This window comes from Jaculus jaculus, chromosome 5 (genome assembly GCF_020740685.1).
Source record: "Jaculus jaculus isolate mJacJac1 chromosome 5, mJacJac1.mat.Y.cur, whole genome shotgun sequence".
NCBI lineage: Eukaryota > Metazoa > Chordata > Mammalia > Rodentia > Dipodidae > Jaculus > Jaculus jaculus.
Genome location: NC_059106.1, coordinates 109,305,894 through 109,322,223, shown reverse-complemented (window position 1 = coordinate 109,322,223; position 16,330 = coordinate 109,305,894). Strand labels below are relative to the sequence as shown.

Below are 16,330 nucleotides of genomic sequence, written 5' to 3'. Positions count from 1 at the left end.
AGGGACAGAGAGAAAGAGAAAGGGCATGGGTCCCAGCAAGAGCCACCTCTCCAGCCCAAATACTCCAAACTCAACCACAAAACCAGATCACAGTGCAGTCACTAACCATATACAGTGCAAGGAAGTTGGCTAACACATAAGAATAATTCCCTTTAACACTAGGTTTCTGTTATATCTCTATATCCTTTTATGGTCAGGCATGGTGGTGTGTACCTTTAATCCCAGCACTCAGAAGGCAGAGGTAGGAGGATAGCCAAGAGTTCAAGGCCACCATGAGACTACTTAGTGAATTCCAAGACAGCCTGGGATAGAGTGAGACCCTACCTCGAAAAACCAATAATAGGGCTGGAGAGATGGCTTAGCGGTTAAGCGCTTGCCTGTGAAGCCTAAGGACCCCGGTTCGAGGCTCGGTTCCCCAGGTCCCACGTTAGCCAGGTGCACAAGGGGGCGCACGCGTCTGGAGTTCGTTTTCAGAGGCTGGAGGCCCTGGTGCGCCCATTCTCTCTCTCTCCCTCTATCTGTCTTTCTCTGTGTGTCTGTCGCTCTCAAATAAATAAATAAATAAATAGTGGACAGAAACCCGCTAGTGTGATGTCAAGGCCAGCATTGTCTTTAAAAAAAAAAAAAAAGAAAAACCAATAATAATAATAATATCCTTTTGTTTCCTCACTTAATTGTAAATATGCCACAAAATAGTCTGAAAGGAGACTTCAAACAATGATTAGACAAAAACAGGAAAGTTTGGCCCCATCCAAAACTCATTCACAAACTGACTATGGAAACAGTAGCTCTTAGAAAGCTACTAATTATCTAAATAAATGTAGATGAAAGCCAACTGTGGTGGTATACTCCTTTAGTCCAGGCATTTAAGAGGCTGAGGTATGATTGCCATGAGTTCAAGGTCAGCCTGGGCTAGAGTAAGACCATGTCTGGAAGAGGGGGGGGAAATAGATAAGAAGCCAGGCATATGCCTTTAATCCCAGTACTAGGGAGGCAGAGGTAGGAGGATGTCTGTGAGTTCGAGGCCATCCTCTAAATAATGAATTCCAGATCAGCCTGAGCTAAAGTGAGACTCTACCTCCAAAAAGAGAGAGAGAGTGAGTTATTTGTGTTTTCAAATAGTTCAAGCTGGTCCTGAACTCATTAGGTAGCCCAGACTGGGCTCAAACTCTCAGCAATCTTTCTGCCTCAGTCTCCCAAGAGCTGGAATTCCACATATGCACCACTATTTGGGCTCTAACTTTAAGTTAATATAGCCAGGCATGATGGCACATGACTTTAAACCCAGCACTCAGGAGGAAGAGGCAGGAGGATCACTATGAGTTCAAGGCCAGCCTGAAACTACCTAGTGAATTTCAGGCCAGCCTGGGCTAGAGCAAGACCCTACCTTGAAAAAGAGAAAATGAAAGAAAGGAAGTCCTTCCATTTGCGACATGGATAGACCTGGAGCACATTATGCTAAGTGAACTAAGCCACATACAGAAAAAATCTTATATGAGCTCATGTCTATGTTGAACCAAAAATAGGTAAATTCAACTAATCAAAGAGAAGGGTGATTGGGCTGGAGAGATGGCTTAGCGGTTAAGCGCTTGCCTGTGAAGCCTAAGGACCCCGGTTCGAGGCTCGGTTCCCCAGGTCCCACGTTAGCCAGATGCACAATGGGGCACACGCGTCTGGAGTTCGTTTGCAGAGGCTGGAAGCCCTGGCGCGCCCATTCTCTCTCTCTCCCTCTATCTGTCTTTCTCTCTATGTCTGTCGCTCTCAAATAAATAAATAAAAAATGAACAAAAAAAAAAGAGAAGGGTGATTGCCAGGACAACTAAGGAGCGAAAAAGAGGAGAGGTAGTGCTCAAAGGTAACAACATTGCATTATGGCAGAGAATTCTATCCAGCCCACCACCTACAGCTATCCTATCAGTTGGGAAAAGGCAAAACTCTAGGAAGAGCTCTTGGTGCTATGGCTTTTTAAAACAAATAAAATGTTTCTACACACAATAATTTAAAAACCATCAGAGAGGGATGGAAAATTTAGTGTTTAAGTACTTAAAATGTAGTTAAGAGAGCACAAAAGCAGAAAAAGGAATACATATCTTACTACAAAAAGTCTTCTAAATACAGAGTTCTCAAAAGAAATACAGACCTATAAACACCTTTAAAAAATGTTCTACATCCTTAGTCATCTGGGAAATGCAAATTAAAACTACTTTGAGATTCCATCTCACTCCTGTCAGAATGGCTATCATCAAGAAAACAAATGACATTAAATGATGGCAAGAATGTGAAAAAAAGGGCTGGAGAGATGGCTGGCAGTTAGGCGCTTGCCTGTGAAGCCAAGGACCCCGGTTCGAGGCTCGGTTCCCCAGGTCCCACATTAGCCAGATGCACAAGGGGGCGCATGCGTCTGGAGTTCGTTTGCAGAGGCTGGAAGCCCTGGCGCGCCCATTCTCTCTCTCTCCCTCTATCTGTCTTCTCTCTGTGTCTGTCACTCTCAAATAAATAAATAAAAAATTTAAGAAGAATGTGGAAAAAAGAGGAACCCTTTCTACACTGTTGGGAATATAAACTGGTTACAGCCATTGTGGAAATCAACGTGGAGGTTCCAGAGACAGCTAAAAATAGATTTACCATATGATCCAGCTATTCCATTTCTAAGCATATGCCCTCAGGACTCTCCTCACTACCTTAGAGGTACTTGCACAACCATATTTACTGCCACTCTATTCACAATAGCTAGGAAATGGAACCTACCTAGATGTCCCTCAACTGATGAATGGATAATGAAGATGTGGTACATTTATATGATGGAGTTCTATTTAGCAGTGAAGAAAAATAAAATTATGAAATGTATAGGGAAATAGATGGATCTGGGAAGGATTATACTAAGTGAGGTTACCCAGGCCCATAAAGCCAAACACCACATGTTCTCTCTCATACATGGATTCTGGCTACGAATGTTTAAACTTGTACATGAGCTGGAGTAAAAATAGGTTGCAGAAACCAGTAAGCCAGAAAAGGAATATAAGGGAGGGAAGAGAGGGGAGGACTTAAAGGGATGGTATTGTGCATATAAAAGTACATGAACAGATTACTGGGGATACAATGGCCTAAGTGAGGTCAGGGGAAGAGACTAAGTAAAGAAAGGGTTGGGCTACTCTCACTTTGGGTAGAATCTTCTCTTTTCAGATGGCAGTGACCTTGGGATGACTCAGAAGGTATCATAGGGCTGGAAAGAAGTGACTGGAGTAACATCTCGATCACACCTTCCAAGGCTCAGGGTCTAATGCGGAAGAGGTGGCGGAAAGAATGTAAGAGCCAAAGGAAGGGCAGGACTACTTACAACATGCTACCTCCAGACACAAAATGGCCTGGATATCCATGGCCTTATAGTGCCTGACACTACCTACACAAAACCATCATAACAGGAGATAAAGATCATGACATCAAAAGTAAAAGAGAGACTGATTGAGCTGGGGAGGAAGTATGATGGAGAGTGGAGTTTCAAAGGGGTAAGTGGGGGGAGGGAGGGTATCACCATGGGGTATTTTTTATAAACATGAAAGTTGTTAATAAAAAAAATTTTTAAAAAGGGTTGGGGGAAGGTTAATCAAAATTTAAGATGGGGGAGCTGAAGAGATGGCTGAGTAGTTAAAGTGCTTGCCTACAAAGCCAAAGGACCCAGGTTCGATTCCCCAGGACCCACGTAAGCCAGATGCACAAGGGAGTGCATGTGTCTGGAGTTAGATGACAATGGCCGGAGGCCCTGGTGCACCCATTCTCTCTCTCTGTCTCTCAGCCTATTTCTGTATCTCTCCCTCTCTCAAATAAATTAAATTAAATAATTTTTAAAATTTTAAGAAGGGGCTGGAGAGATGGCTTAGCAGTTAAGGCACTTGCCTGCAAAGCCAAAGAATCCTAGTTGGATTCCCCAGTACCCATGTAATCCAGATGCACAAGGGGCTGCATGCGTCTGAAGTTTGTTTGCAGTGGCTGGAAGCCCTGGTGCTCCCATTCTCATTCTCTCTCCCTGCCTCTTTCCCTCTCTCAAATAAATAAATAAAAATTAAATTAAAAAAATTAAGATGGTATGAACAAGGGCTAAAGATATGGCTTAGCAGTTGAGGTGCTTGCCTGTGAAGCCTAAGGACCCAGGTTCGATTCCCCAGGACCCACATAGGCCAGATGCACAAGGTGCCACATGCATCTGGAGTTTATTTGCTCTGGCAGGAGGCCCTGGCATGCCTATTCTCTCTCTATCTCTTCCTTTCTCTCTCTCTCTCTCCCCATCTTTCTCAAATAAATATTTTTAATTGCCTTTTTAATATTTTTTGTTTATTTTTATTTATTTATTTGAGAGTGACAGACAGAGAGAGAAAGAGGCAGAGAGAGAGAAAGAGAATGGGCACGCCAGGGCCTCCAGCCACTGCAAATGAACTCCAGACACATGCACCCTCTTGTGCATCTGGCTAATGTGGGTCCTAGGGAATTGAGCCTCAAACCAGGGTCCTTAGGCTTCACAGCAAAGTGCTTAACCACTAAGCCATCTCTTCAGCCTCTAAAAAAAGCTAGACATGGTGGCTCACACCTTTAATCCCAGCACTTGGGAGGCAAAGGCAAGAGGATCATCCTGAGTTTAAGACTACCCTGAGACTACATAGTGAATTCCAGGTTTTATTGTCTATAACTATGGAAGTTGTCAATAAAAAAATTTCTTTTGTATTTTTTGGTTTTTCAAGGTACGGTCTCACTCTAGCTCAGGCTGACCTAGAATTCACAATGTAGTGTCAGAGAGGCCTCAAACTCGTAGTGATCCTACTTTTGCCTCCCAAGTGCTGGGATTAAAGGTGTGCTCCACCATGCCTGACCAATAAAATATATTTTTTTAATTTTTTGTTCATTTTTATTTATTTATTTGAGAGTGACAGACAGAGAGAGGAAGAGGCAGGTAGAGAGAGAAAGAGAGAATGGGCATGCCAGGGCCTCCAGCCACTGCAAATGAACTCCAGATACGTGCGCCCCCTTGTGCATCTGGCTAACGTGGGTCCTGGGGAATCGAGCCTTGCACCAGGGTCCTTATGCTTCACAGGCAAGTACTTAACCGCTAAGCCATCTCTCCAGCCCTAAAATATTTTTTAATAAATAAATAAAAATAAAAACATTTTTTAAAAGGGGGTTGGAGTGATGACTTAGCTGTTAAGCTGACTAAGCTATCGCCTGCGAGGCCTAAGGACCGAGGTTCAATTCCCCAGAACCCACATATGCCAGATGTACATGGTGGTACATGAATCTGAAATTCACTTGCAGTGGCCAGAGGCCTGGATGCACCCATTCGCACTCTCTCTCTTTCTTTACTTCTCTCACAATAGATAAACTTTAAAAATTCAAAAAATAAAAGATGGGTACTGCATGTGAAGCCTATAGACATATGTTTGAATCTCCAGGTCCCATATAGCCAGACCACAGTGATGCAGTCATGCAATGTCACATATACGCACAAGGGGGCACACATGTCTGAAGTTCATTCACAGCAGCTAAAAGTCCCTGGTGTGACCACTTTGTTTTCTCTTTCTCCTTCTTTTTCTGCCTCTCTCTCTCAAAAATAAAATAATAATATAAAAGATGGTATGAATCAGCCATATGGAAACCTACTTTTTTGGACAATGGTGTACCCAGAAGCCATAGATTGCTACCAGAAAATTTCCAGTGCCAGGGATGAGATACTCCTTCCAGTAAACTGTTGGCCAGGGAGGTCCCTGATGCTCCCAAAACATGACAAGCAATTGCCAAGTCTCTTGGTTTCCCACCACGAATAGATGAGAAGACCCTATTGCTGAAGACTCCACATACTTGGGCTGCAAGGACACTGAGAAATCCTGCTGGAGCTGAGCTGAAAACCTCCTCCATGTAGACCAACTTACAGAAAGCTGGAAAAAGCCACAATGCATGCAGTTCAATGGGAAAGAGAGAAATCATCAGTGAAGATGTCCACAACAGTGGACACTGCAAGCTTTAAGTTTGGCCAGCCAGGCCAAATGAGACAATAGATACAATAGTGGCAAGTCTATTATGGGAGAAACCAACTGCTCTCTAATTGGACTGGAGGCCTGCTCTTTGGGAGAGAATACATGCCTGGTACTGAAAACCTAATCAAAAGCCTATGACAGCAACTGGAGAGATGGCTTAGCAGTTAAGGAGTTTGCCTGCAAATCCAAAGAATCCCTGTTCACCTCACCAGGACCAACATAAGCCAGGTGCACAAGGGGGCGCATGCATCTGGAGTCCATTTGCAGTGGCTAGAGGTCCTGGTGCACCCATTCTCTCTCTCTCTCAAATAAAATATTTTTTTTAGGGCTGGGGAGATGGCTTAGCAGTTAAGCGCTTACCTCTGAAGCCTAAGGACTCCTGTTCAAGGCTCGATTTACCAGGACCCAAGTTAGCCAGATGCACAAGGGGGCGCATACATCTGGAGTTTGTTTGCAGTGGCTGGAAGCCCTGGCGCACCCATTCTCTTTCTCTCTCTCTCTCTCTGCCTCTTTCTCTCTGTCTGTCACTCTCAAATAAATTTTTAAAAGAGAACAAAAAAAAAAATTTTTTTTGAAGTCTTTAAGTGGCTGGAGAGATGGCTCAGTGGATAAGGAACTTGCCTGCAAAGCCTAATGACCCAGCTTCTATTCCCCAGCACCCACCCAAAACCAGATACTGAGGCACATGTGACTGGAGTTCCTTTGCAATGACAGGAAGCCCTAAAACACCCTCCCTATCGTTCTCTTCTCTCTAGTTTATGAATATAAATAATGAACCTTAAAAAAAAGAGCTCACAAAAGCAAGGTGTGATGCTAGGGAGGCAGAGGTAGGAGGATTGCTGTGAGTTCAAGGTCAGCCAGAGACTACATAGTGAACTTCAGGTCAGCCTTGGCTACAGTGAGACCCTACCTCAAAAAAAAAAAAAAAAAAAAAAAGCCAGGCGGGGTAGCGCACACCTTTAATCCCAGCACTTTGGGAGGCAGAGGTAGGAGGAGCACCATGAGTTCAAGGCCACCCTGAGATACAGAGTGAATTCCAGGTCAGCTCTGAGCTAGAGGAAGACCCTACCACAGAAAACCAAAACATAAAATAAAAAAGAAAAGAAAAGGTTTGGAGAGATGGCTTAGTGGGTAAGCGCTTGCTTGTGAAGCCTAAAGGCCCTGGTTCGAGGCTCGATTCCCCACTAGCCACGACGTAAGCCAGATGCACAAGGTGGCACATGTATCTGGAGTTCATCTCCAGTGGCTGGAGGCCCTGATGCGCCCATTCTCTCTATTTCTGTCTATTGCTCTCAAATAAATAAAAATAAACAAAATTTTTTTTAAAAACAGGGAGGAATACATCCCTGAAACTGAAAACTTAAAAACAGGGGTAGTCATGAGCCCTAGGGGTAACATCTGCTGTTGTCTGGCTAAATGTATATACTATGCTTATCAAACTGCCCAGTAAGCACTTCTCTTAATGTTCATACCCTTATATTAATGCTACTCTCACTTTTGGTAGAGAATCTTCTTTTCAGATGGCAGTGACCTTGGGACAACTCAGAAGGTATCATTGGTGATAGAAAGAAATGACCACAATGCTCAGTACTGCAATATCTCAATCACAGCTTCCAAGGCTCAGGGTCTAATGCGGAAGAGGTGGCAGAAAATATGTAAGAGCCAAAGGAAGGGCAGGACTCCATACAACATGCTCCCTCCAGACACAAAATGGCCTGGATATCCATGGCCTCACTGTGCCTAACACTACCTGTATAAGACCATCATAAAAGGAGGAAAAGATCAAGACATCAAAAGTAAAAGAAAGACTGATTGAGATGGGAAGGGTGTATGATGGAGAATGGAGTTTCAAAGGGGTAAGTGGGGGGAGGGAGGGTATTACCATGGGGTATTTTTTATAATCATGGAAGCTGTTAATAAAAACAAATAAATAAATATAACAGGGGGCTTCACAAAATGTTTCATTAGTATTCTTTTAAAAAAATATATTTCGGGCTGGAGAGATGGCTTAGCGGTTAAGCGCTTGCCTGTGAAGCCTAAGGACCCCGGTTCGAGGCTCGGTTCCCCAGGTCCCACGTTAGCCAGATGCATAAGGGGGTGCACGCATCTGGAGTTCGTTTGCAGAGGCTGGAAGCCCTGGTGCGCCCATTCCCTCTCTCTCCCTCTATCTGTCTTTCTCTCTGTGTCTGTCGCTCTCAAATAAATAAATAAATAATTTTAAAATATACATATATATATATATATATATATATATATACACACACATATATATTTCAATTGAGAAAGAGAAAGAGGGAGAGGGGGAGAGGTAGAGAGAATGGGCTTGCCAGAGGCTCCAGCCACTGCAAATGAATTCCAGATGCATGCACCCCCTTGTGCATCTGGCTTCTGAGAGTTCTGGCGAATCAAACTGAGATCCTTTGGCTTTGCAGGCAAATCCCTTAAATGCTAAGCCATCTCTCCCAACCCTCCTCATTAGTATCTTTCTAGAAAAGGTCTGATATTTTTCATTCTTCTAGCAATTTAAAAGCTACCAAATGGCCACTGCTACATTAGATTATTGATTCCTTGCCTTTAAACATCTCCATAACAGCTGCTTGACAAATTACCTCACCTTATTCCTAGGGGGTAAGGACAGCATAATATCCATTTATTCAAAAATGGAACCACAAACTGCTGAGGGAAAGATGAGCTAATTGCTTCAAAAGAGTTTGACACTGCTCTAACAGACTAGGCATTCATAGCATGATACAAACTTTATTTTTCTTGCACTGAAGTGTAAAGGACACACCTTTTCTTAAAATTATTTTAAGATATGATAGCATCAGAAAGTCAAAACACATATTTAGAAGCTTCTACAAAGAAACTAGCTTCATAACGATCAATAGTATGCACAACTTTCAGTTTTATCTTTTTTACCTCAACCTAAGAGATTTTTAAGTACTAAATCCACTAAGATCGTTTTAAAAATGTATCTCCATGATTATAAAAAAATAAAAACGTATCTCAAGCAAACGCCTTCAAGTCCAGCATTGGAGAGAAGGAGGTAGGAGGATCGCCTTGAGTTTGAGGACAACCTGAGACTACATAGTGAATTCCAATTCAGCCTGGGGTAGAGCAAGACACTATCTTGAAAAACATATATATTCCAGCTGGGTATGGTGGTACAGGCCTTTAGTTCCAGCACTTGGGAGGCAGACGTAGTAGAAGTTTAAGGCCAACCTGAGAGTACCTAGTAAATCCTATATATATTTACATTGTGTGTGTGTGTGTGTGTGTGTGTATCACACATATATGTGTGTGATATATATAAGATGCAATAAATGTATTTCCATTGTGTGGTAAAATACTTCTGTTGTATGCACCACGATTCATTTCAATTAGTGTCAAAACAAACAGAAAAACACACACACAACCTGAAATCTTGTAGACCTTTAGAGAACGTTACATCTTGCGGATCTCCCCTCATAATAACTACAAATGGTGTGAATTTATTTATTTTTTGGTTTTATTTTTTATTTTATTTTGGTTTTTCAAGATAGAGACTCACTCTAGCCCAGAGTGATCTGGAATTCACTATGTCATCTCAGGCTGGCCTCGAACTCAAAGTGATCCTCCTCTAGAGTGCTGGGATTAAAGGAATGCGCCACTACGCCAGGCAAATGGTGTGAATTTAAATAACTATTTTAAATGAACAGCACCGTCTAGCCAAATTACTGAGTAAATTAAACTTTCTAGACAAAAATAATAATCTCTTCTCTGCACTTATCTCATAATAAACACAATTTCAACATTAACTTCAGTGATCACTTTCCGTGGTACCTGCCATTATGAGCATTAAGATTTCATGATCTTTCATTTTTCAGAACTCAATCATCTGCTTCAAGTGTCATTTTGCAACAATGACGACAGTGTTAATTTGCCTTGCGTAAACTATTTCCCTAACAAAAATGTAGGCTTTCAAGAAACAATATAATTTCAAGAAGATAAAGCTCATTCGGCAAGTTTGTTCCCACACATTACTTCTTAGGCTTACAAGGTCTCCTGTCCCTACACAACCTTGGCTAACCTAGCTGGCTGACTCTCCAGCTACAGTACCATGTCTGATTTGTCTTGCCTGGAGAGGCGACAGCGTTTATTTTGTTTTTCAAGTTGGTGTCAGAGTAGCTACAAACTTTTTTCAGCATCCCTGCTGGCTGCCAACTGGAGCTTTCCTTCCTCACCAACCAGAACCACCCCCAAACTAAGAGTAAGCTCGAGTTAAGACAGCAGCAGGAACACTTTCACGAAGGGCTTGACAACACAGAAAACTTTCACTTCTCTCTTCTGCCCTTCCAAACCAGAACTCCAGCCAACGTTCTGGCTTCCCCTAGAATTCCCCTCGGAAGCCCAGCAAGGACACCGAACGCAGATCGTTCCAATGCCCCGGAAAGGACCCCGACAGCTCAGTCCCGGAGTCCGTGCTGTTCTTTACACAAAAGAACCGGGCCGGCAGAGCAAAGGAGCTAGACCCGCGGCGCCTCGGCGGTGCCGGCCTCCACCGCACCCGCGGCCGGGTCTCCAGCAGCCCGAGAGGGGACCGCTGGTGGCTTCCTCCCCCAATCCGGCCAGACAAAGCCGGGGCGGCCGGGCCGCCGCGCTCTTACCCGGGCCTCGTCCAGAGCGGCGCCGCCGCTGCTTCCCCCGGCCTTGGCGGCGGGGCAGCTGGCCGCGCGGGTCTTGGAGGAGCGGGTCCGAGAGGAGATGAAATGGCTGCTGCCTCCGGTCGCCCCAGGCTCGGCTCCTGCCCCAGGACCAGGCCCGGGCCCAGGAGACTTGGACCCGAGAAGGCGCAGAGAGCTCTTCCGGGTGTTCACCATGGTCCAGCCAGGGGACAGGGCCCACGCCTCGCCTGCCGCTCCCGGGAGAGCCGAGGAAGGCGGTCCTGCCCGCCGGGCAGGCAAGTCACGGCCGGCGGAGCCGAGCCGGGCCCGGGAAGACTAGCCGGCCGGCACGCTCGCGAGCCCGGAACAGGACCAGCAAAAGCAGGGCCGAGACAGGAAGGCAGCGCGGGAAGACTGATGGCGGGCGGCAGGAGCAGTGCTGCACGCGGCGGCAGCACGGCCCCTCGCCGGCTTCACCGTCCTCAGCGGGAACCGAGCGGAGCCGCCATTTCTGCCCCTTTCTCTCAGGTTCTCGCGCTCGGGCTCCGTGCGTCAGGGCAGTAGCGCCGCAGGGCCCACCACGCCGCTTCCGGCCGCGGCCACCGCGGGGCGCTGCAAGGACGCGCAGCCCTTCGCCTCACCCCCGCCTCACGCCCTCTGGGTCCACAGCGGCCCCGCCCCTACGTGACGTCACGCGGCCAACAGTAGGTCGACGCTCTGCGCTGTCAGCTCTATGGTCGCGGGGTTTCACCGGCGAGCGCCGCTCGACTGGGGGATGGGAAAAGCTGACAGGTGCCGGTCGAATTTCCATGTGATACAGGGTACTGGACCTTTCAAAGCCTGCAGGGACTGAGTTCTGCAGCTATCCCAGCACCCGAAGTGGCCTGGATGATGCATGGAACCGCCACCTGAGGTGCTGGGTGGAGGAGGGCGGGTGAGCAATTCTGGAGCTAACCCCACGCTGAAGGAACTTGAGCAATACCTAGCAATTGCTGTGAAATGAGGGGCTGGAGATGGCTCAGCGGTTAAGGCGCTTGCCGGCAAAGCCAAGAGACCCAGGTTCGATTCCACAGAACCCGCTACACAAAGGGGGCATATGCGTCTGGAGTTCGTTTGTACTGCTATTCAGTGCATCTATACTCTCTCTGCTCTCGCTCTGTCTCCCTCACCCCCGCTTTCAGATGAGACTGACAACTGATAAAGTACGTTATATCCTGCATACTGTAAGCTTAAGAAGGAAAGAACAAAGCACACTAGAATCCTACCTGGCCTTTAAACAAAGCGAACGGAACAGAGTCTTTTTCCATAGCCATAGCCAGACCTACTAGGGAAGCTCCCAATAGCCTCCTTTATCACTGGCCCCCTGCTCCACACGCAGAAGAATTAAGGCAAAAAGCTAAGCCAAAGGGTACGAATGTGTTTAACTTCCAAAGAAAACGAACTATGCATTCATATGAAAGGCATTGCTGTTATGTTGGAAAAAGATTCATTTCAAAAACTCACATTTCGCCAGGCGTGGTGGCACACACTTTTAATCCCACAAAGACTGCCTTGCCTTGAGACTACATAATGAATTCCAAGTCAGCCTGGGCTAGAGTGAGACCCTACCTCAAAAAAAAAAAAAAAACTCACATTTCAAGAGACCTACTGTTTATTGGCCAGAAATTCTTCATAATTAGTACCTGAAAAATTGAAGACTCAAGAAATTTATGTAAAAATCAAGTAATATCAGAGTTATATCTAGCCATCTACCTCCTAATCATTACTAAATTTGTGTAGCCTTTCTGTGTGGGAAATGGTAAGAATTCCAGAAAGTCAGATGAAGGCTTCTTACTCTAATTTGAACACCACATCCTCCATAGGACACTCCATTCACCACCGATGACCAAACTTCCTAAAGAATGAAGATACCTCAGTTGAAATAGAACTGAATTTTACTAGGTCAATTAGCTACATATGAAAGATTTTCATCTCTTGTAATGAAATGGATGAATGGATGCACTGTTCAGGACAGGTGTGTGGTATGCAAATTAGCAAAGGATTGATTGGCTTGATTTGATATTTTTTTCATTTATTTTTGTAGTCCTATGTAGAGAAGGCCAGGTTTTTGTGGGGGGGTTACTATGACCTGTATAATTGACAATAAACAATTCTTTTTAACTTTGACAACACATAGGGGTTATATACTCTTTGAGACCTGGAAATACAGAGTTCTATAAAAACAGCATAGTTATGGCCCTCAGAGACGTCACAGAAAGAAGGCAAACAAGGAACCAGTACACTGTAATGTACACAAGAGGCAGGGGTCTGTTATTCAAGCAAGAACATAAGGAAAGCTTCTGAGAAGCATGTTGACCAAAGAATAGGAGAAGACATTGCCAGCAGCAAGAAGAAAAGCTGGAACACACCTTTAATCCCAGCACTTGAGAGCCAGAGGTAGGAGATTGCCATGAGCTTGAGGCCACCCTGAGACTACATAGTGAATAGTGAATTCCAGATCAACCTGAGCTAGAGTGAGAGCCTACCTCAAAAGAAAAAAAGAAGAAGAGGAGGAGGAGGAGGGTGGGGGAAGGAGGAGAAAAAGAAGAAGAAGAAAAGAATGGGCTGGAGGAATAGCTTAGCGGTTAAGGCATTTGCCTGCGAAGCCAAAGGACCCAGGTTCCATTCCCCAGGACCCACATTAGCCAGATTCACAAGGGGGTGCAGGTGTCTGGAGTTTATTTGCAGTGGCTGGAGGTCCTGGTTTATTCTCTCTCTCTTTCTCCTTCTTTCTCTGTCAAATAAATAAATAAAAATAAAATATATTTTAAAAAAAAGAAAAGAAGAAGAAAAGCTGGAAAAGACACAGAAAACCTGCCTCTACTACAGAAAATAACTCAGAAGTCAACAAGATAATCTAAAAACATTTAAATGAAATCACAGCTGGAGAGATGGTTCCACAGTTAATGCACTTGCCTGCAAAGCTTAAAAACTAGGGTTTGATTCCTCAGTACCCACATAACACCAGAAGCACAAGGTGACACATGCATCCAGTTCATATATGGTGGATGAAGGCCCTGGCATGCCTATTCTCTTTCTCTCATAAGTAAACAGATAAAACTTTAAAAAAAAAAAAACTTTAAAATAAGATTAAACTTAAAAATTTAGGGTATGGGCTGGAGAGATGGCTTAGCGGTTGAGCGCTTGCCTGTGAAGCCTAAGGACCCCAGTTCAAGGCTCAATTCCCCAGGACCCATGTTAGCCAGATGCACAAGGGGGCGCATGCGTCTGGAGTTCGTTTGCAGTGGCTGGAAGCCCTGGCGTGCCCACTCTCCTCTCTCTCTTTCTGCCTCTTTCTCTCTCTGTCTGTCACTCTCAAATAAATAAATAAATAAATTTAAAAAAAATTTTTGGAGAGATAGCTTAGTGATTAAGCACTTGGGAAAGCCAAAGGACCCTGATTCAATTCCCCAGGTCCTGCATTAAGCCAGATGCACAAGGTGCACATGCCTATGGAGTTGGTTTGCAGTGGCTAGAGGCACTGGTGTGCCCATTCATATTCTCTTTCTTTCCCTCTCCCCCTCCCACCCCCCCCCTCTTTCTCTCTGTCTCAAATAACGGTATGGCCCACTTGGCCCTAGTTTTGTTTTGTTTTGTTTTGTTTTGTTTTTCAAGGTAGGGTCTTGCTCTAGCCCAGAAATTTACTGCATAGTCTCAGGATGGCCTAGAACTCAGGGCAGTCCTCTTTACCTCTGCCTCCCTAGTTCTGGAATTAAAGGCATGTGTTACCATGCCTGGCAGAAATAAATTATTTTAACAAAAGCATAAAGCCAAGAGTAATGAAACATCTCTTTAATGCCAGGACAAGAGAGGCAGAGATAAGAGCATAGCATGAGATCTAGGCCAGCCTGGGACTAAAGAGTTAGAGGCAGAGGTGGCAGATAATCTCTTGTAATGGTATGCAGGAAGTGAAAGGATACAGTGTTTGGGGCTAACCTAGGCTACATAGCCCAACCAACATGAGATATATTATGGCACTCCATCTCATTAAAAAAACAAGGGCTTGAGAGATGGTTAAGGCATTTGCCTGCAAAGCCAAAGGACCCAGGTTTTATTCCCCAGGACCCACATATGCCAGATACACAAGGTGGCACATGCATCAGGAGTTTGTTTACAGTGGCTGAAGGTCCTGGTGTCCCCATTCTCTCTCTTGCTCCCTCCATCTTCCTGCCTGCCCCGCTCTCTCTCCCTCCCTTCCCTCCCTGTCAAATAAAATAACTTTTATACCCTAAAAATTAAAAACAGGGGCTGGGGAAATGGCTTAGCTGTTAAGGCATTTGCCTGTGAAGCCTAAGGACCCTGATTTGATTCCCCAAGACCCATGCAAGCCAGATGTAAAAGGGTCTGGAGTTCGTTTGCGGTGGCTGGAGGCCCTGAACGCCCATTCCTTCTTTTTCTTCCTCTCTCTCTGTCTCAAATAAATGATTTTTTAAAGGTAAAAAATAAACTAAAAAAAGAACAAAATGTTTCAGAATAATTTTTTTTTTTCTGAAGTAGGGTTTCACTCTAGCCCAGACTGACCTGGAATTCACTATGTAGTTTCAGGATGGCCTCTAACTCACACAGATCTTCCTACCTCTGCCTCCCAAGTGCTGGGATTAAAGATAAGTGCCACCACACCTAACTCCAGAGGAGGTGCAAGACTAAAAACTAGGAAAACACCATGGGAAACGATTAAAGACCTAAGTAAATTAAAGATATCTATGTTTATGGATTGCAGGAATTAATTTTCAAGATGATACATCAATTAAATACAATCATTGTTACAAAAATAGAAAAGCCTGGGCTGGAGAGATGGCTTAGCTGTTAAGTGCTTGCCTGTGAAGCCTAAGGATCCTGGTGTGAGGCTCAATTCCCCAGGACCTACGTTAGCCAGATGTACAAGGGGGCACACGCTTCTGGAGTTGATGTGCAGTGGATGACGGCCCTGGTGCGCCCGTTCGTTCCATCCATCCATCCATCTATCTGCCTCTTTCTCTGTCTGTTGCTCTCAAATAAATAACCAAAACTGAACAAAAAAAAAAAAAAAGAAAGAAAGAAAGAAAAGCCTGGCTGGAGAAATGGCTTAGTGTTCAAGGCACTTGCCTGCGAAGACAAAGGACCCAGGTTCAATTCCCCAGGACCCATGTAAGCAAAATGCACAAGGAGGCACATGCATCTGGAGTTCATTTGCAGTAGCTGGAGGCCTTGGCGTGCCCATTCTCTCTCTCTCTCACTCTTTCCCCCTATTTCTCTCTCTCAAATAAATAAAAATAATTTTAAAAAAATAGAAAAGGAAGTCTGGCATGGTGATGCAAGTCAGTCTGGGCTAGAGTGAAACCCTACCTTGAAAAACAAAAACAAGCCGGGTGTGGTAGTGCACACCTTTAATTCCAACACTAGGAGGCAGAGGTAGGAGGATTGCTGTGAGTTCAAGGCCACCCTGAGACTACATATTGAATTCCAGGTCAGCCTGAGCTACAGTGAGACCCATTCTCCTCCACTCCTCCAGCTACTGCAAATGAACTCCAGACATGTGCGCCCCCTTGTGCATCTGGCTAACGTGGGTCCTGGGGAATCAAGCCTTGAACCGGGGTCCTTAGGCTTCACAGGTAAGCACTTAACCGCTAAGCCATCTCTCTAGGCCCC

The 16,330-nt window shown here is 44.9% G+C and overlaps 1 protein-coding gene across 3 annotated transcripts in view; it reads right to left on the bottom strand.

Annotated features, from left to right (window-relative positions):
• Atad2b (ATPase family AAA domain containing 2B) overlaps window positions 1–11,179 on the bottom strand; it is a 251,148-nt gene extending 239,969 nt beyond the window's left edge. For 2 of the 3 annotated variants that reach the window (XM_004663758.2, XM_045148830.1), the window contains exon 1: window positions 10,667–11,177. In XM_004663758.2, the coding sequence (XP_004663815.1) occupies window positions 10,667–10,879 (213 nt within the window). In that variant the 5' untranslated portion in view covers window positions 10,880–11,177. Of the gene's footprint in view, window positions 1–10,666 lie in introns of all 3 variants that reach the window. The other variant, XM_045148831.1, reaches the window with a different exon arrangement.
• Between the last annotated feature and the right edge of the window lie 5,151 nt (window positions 11,180–16,330).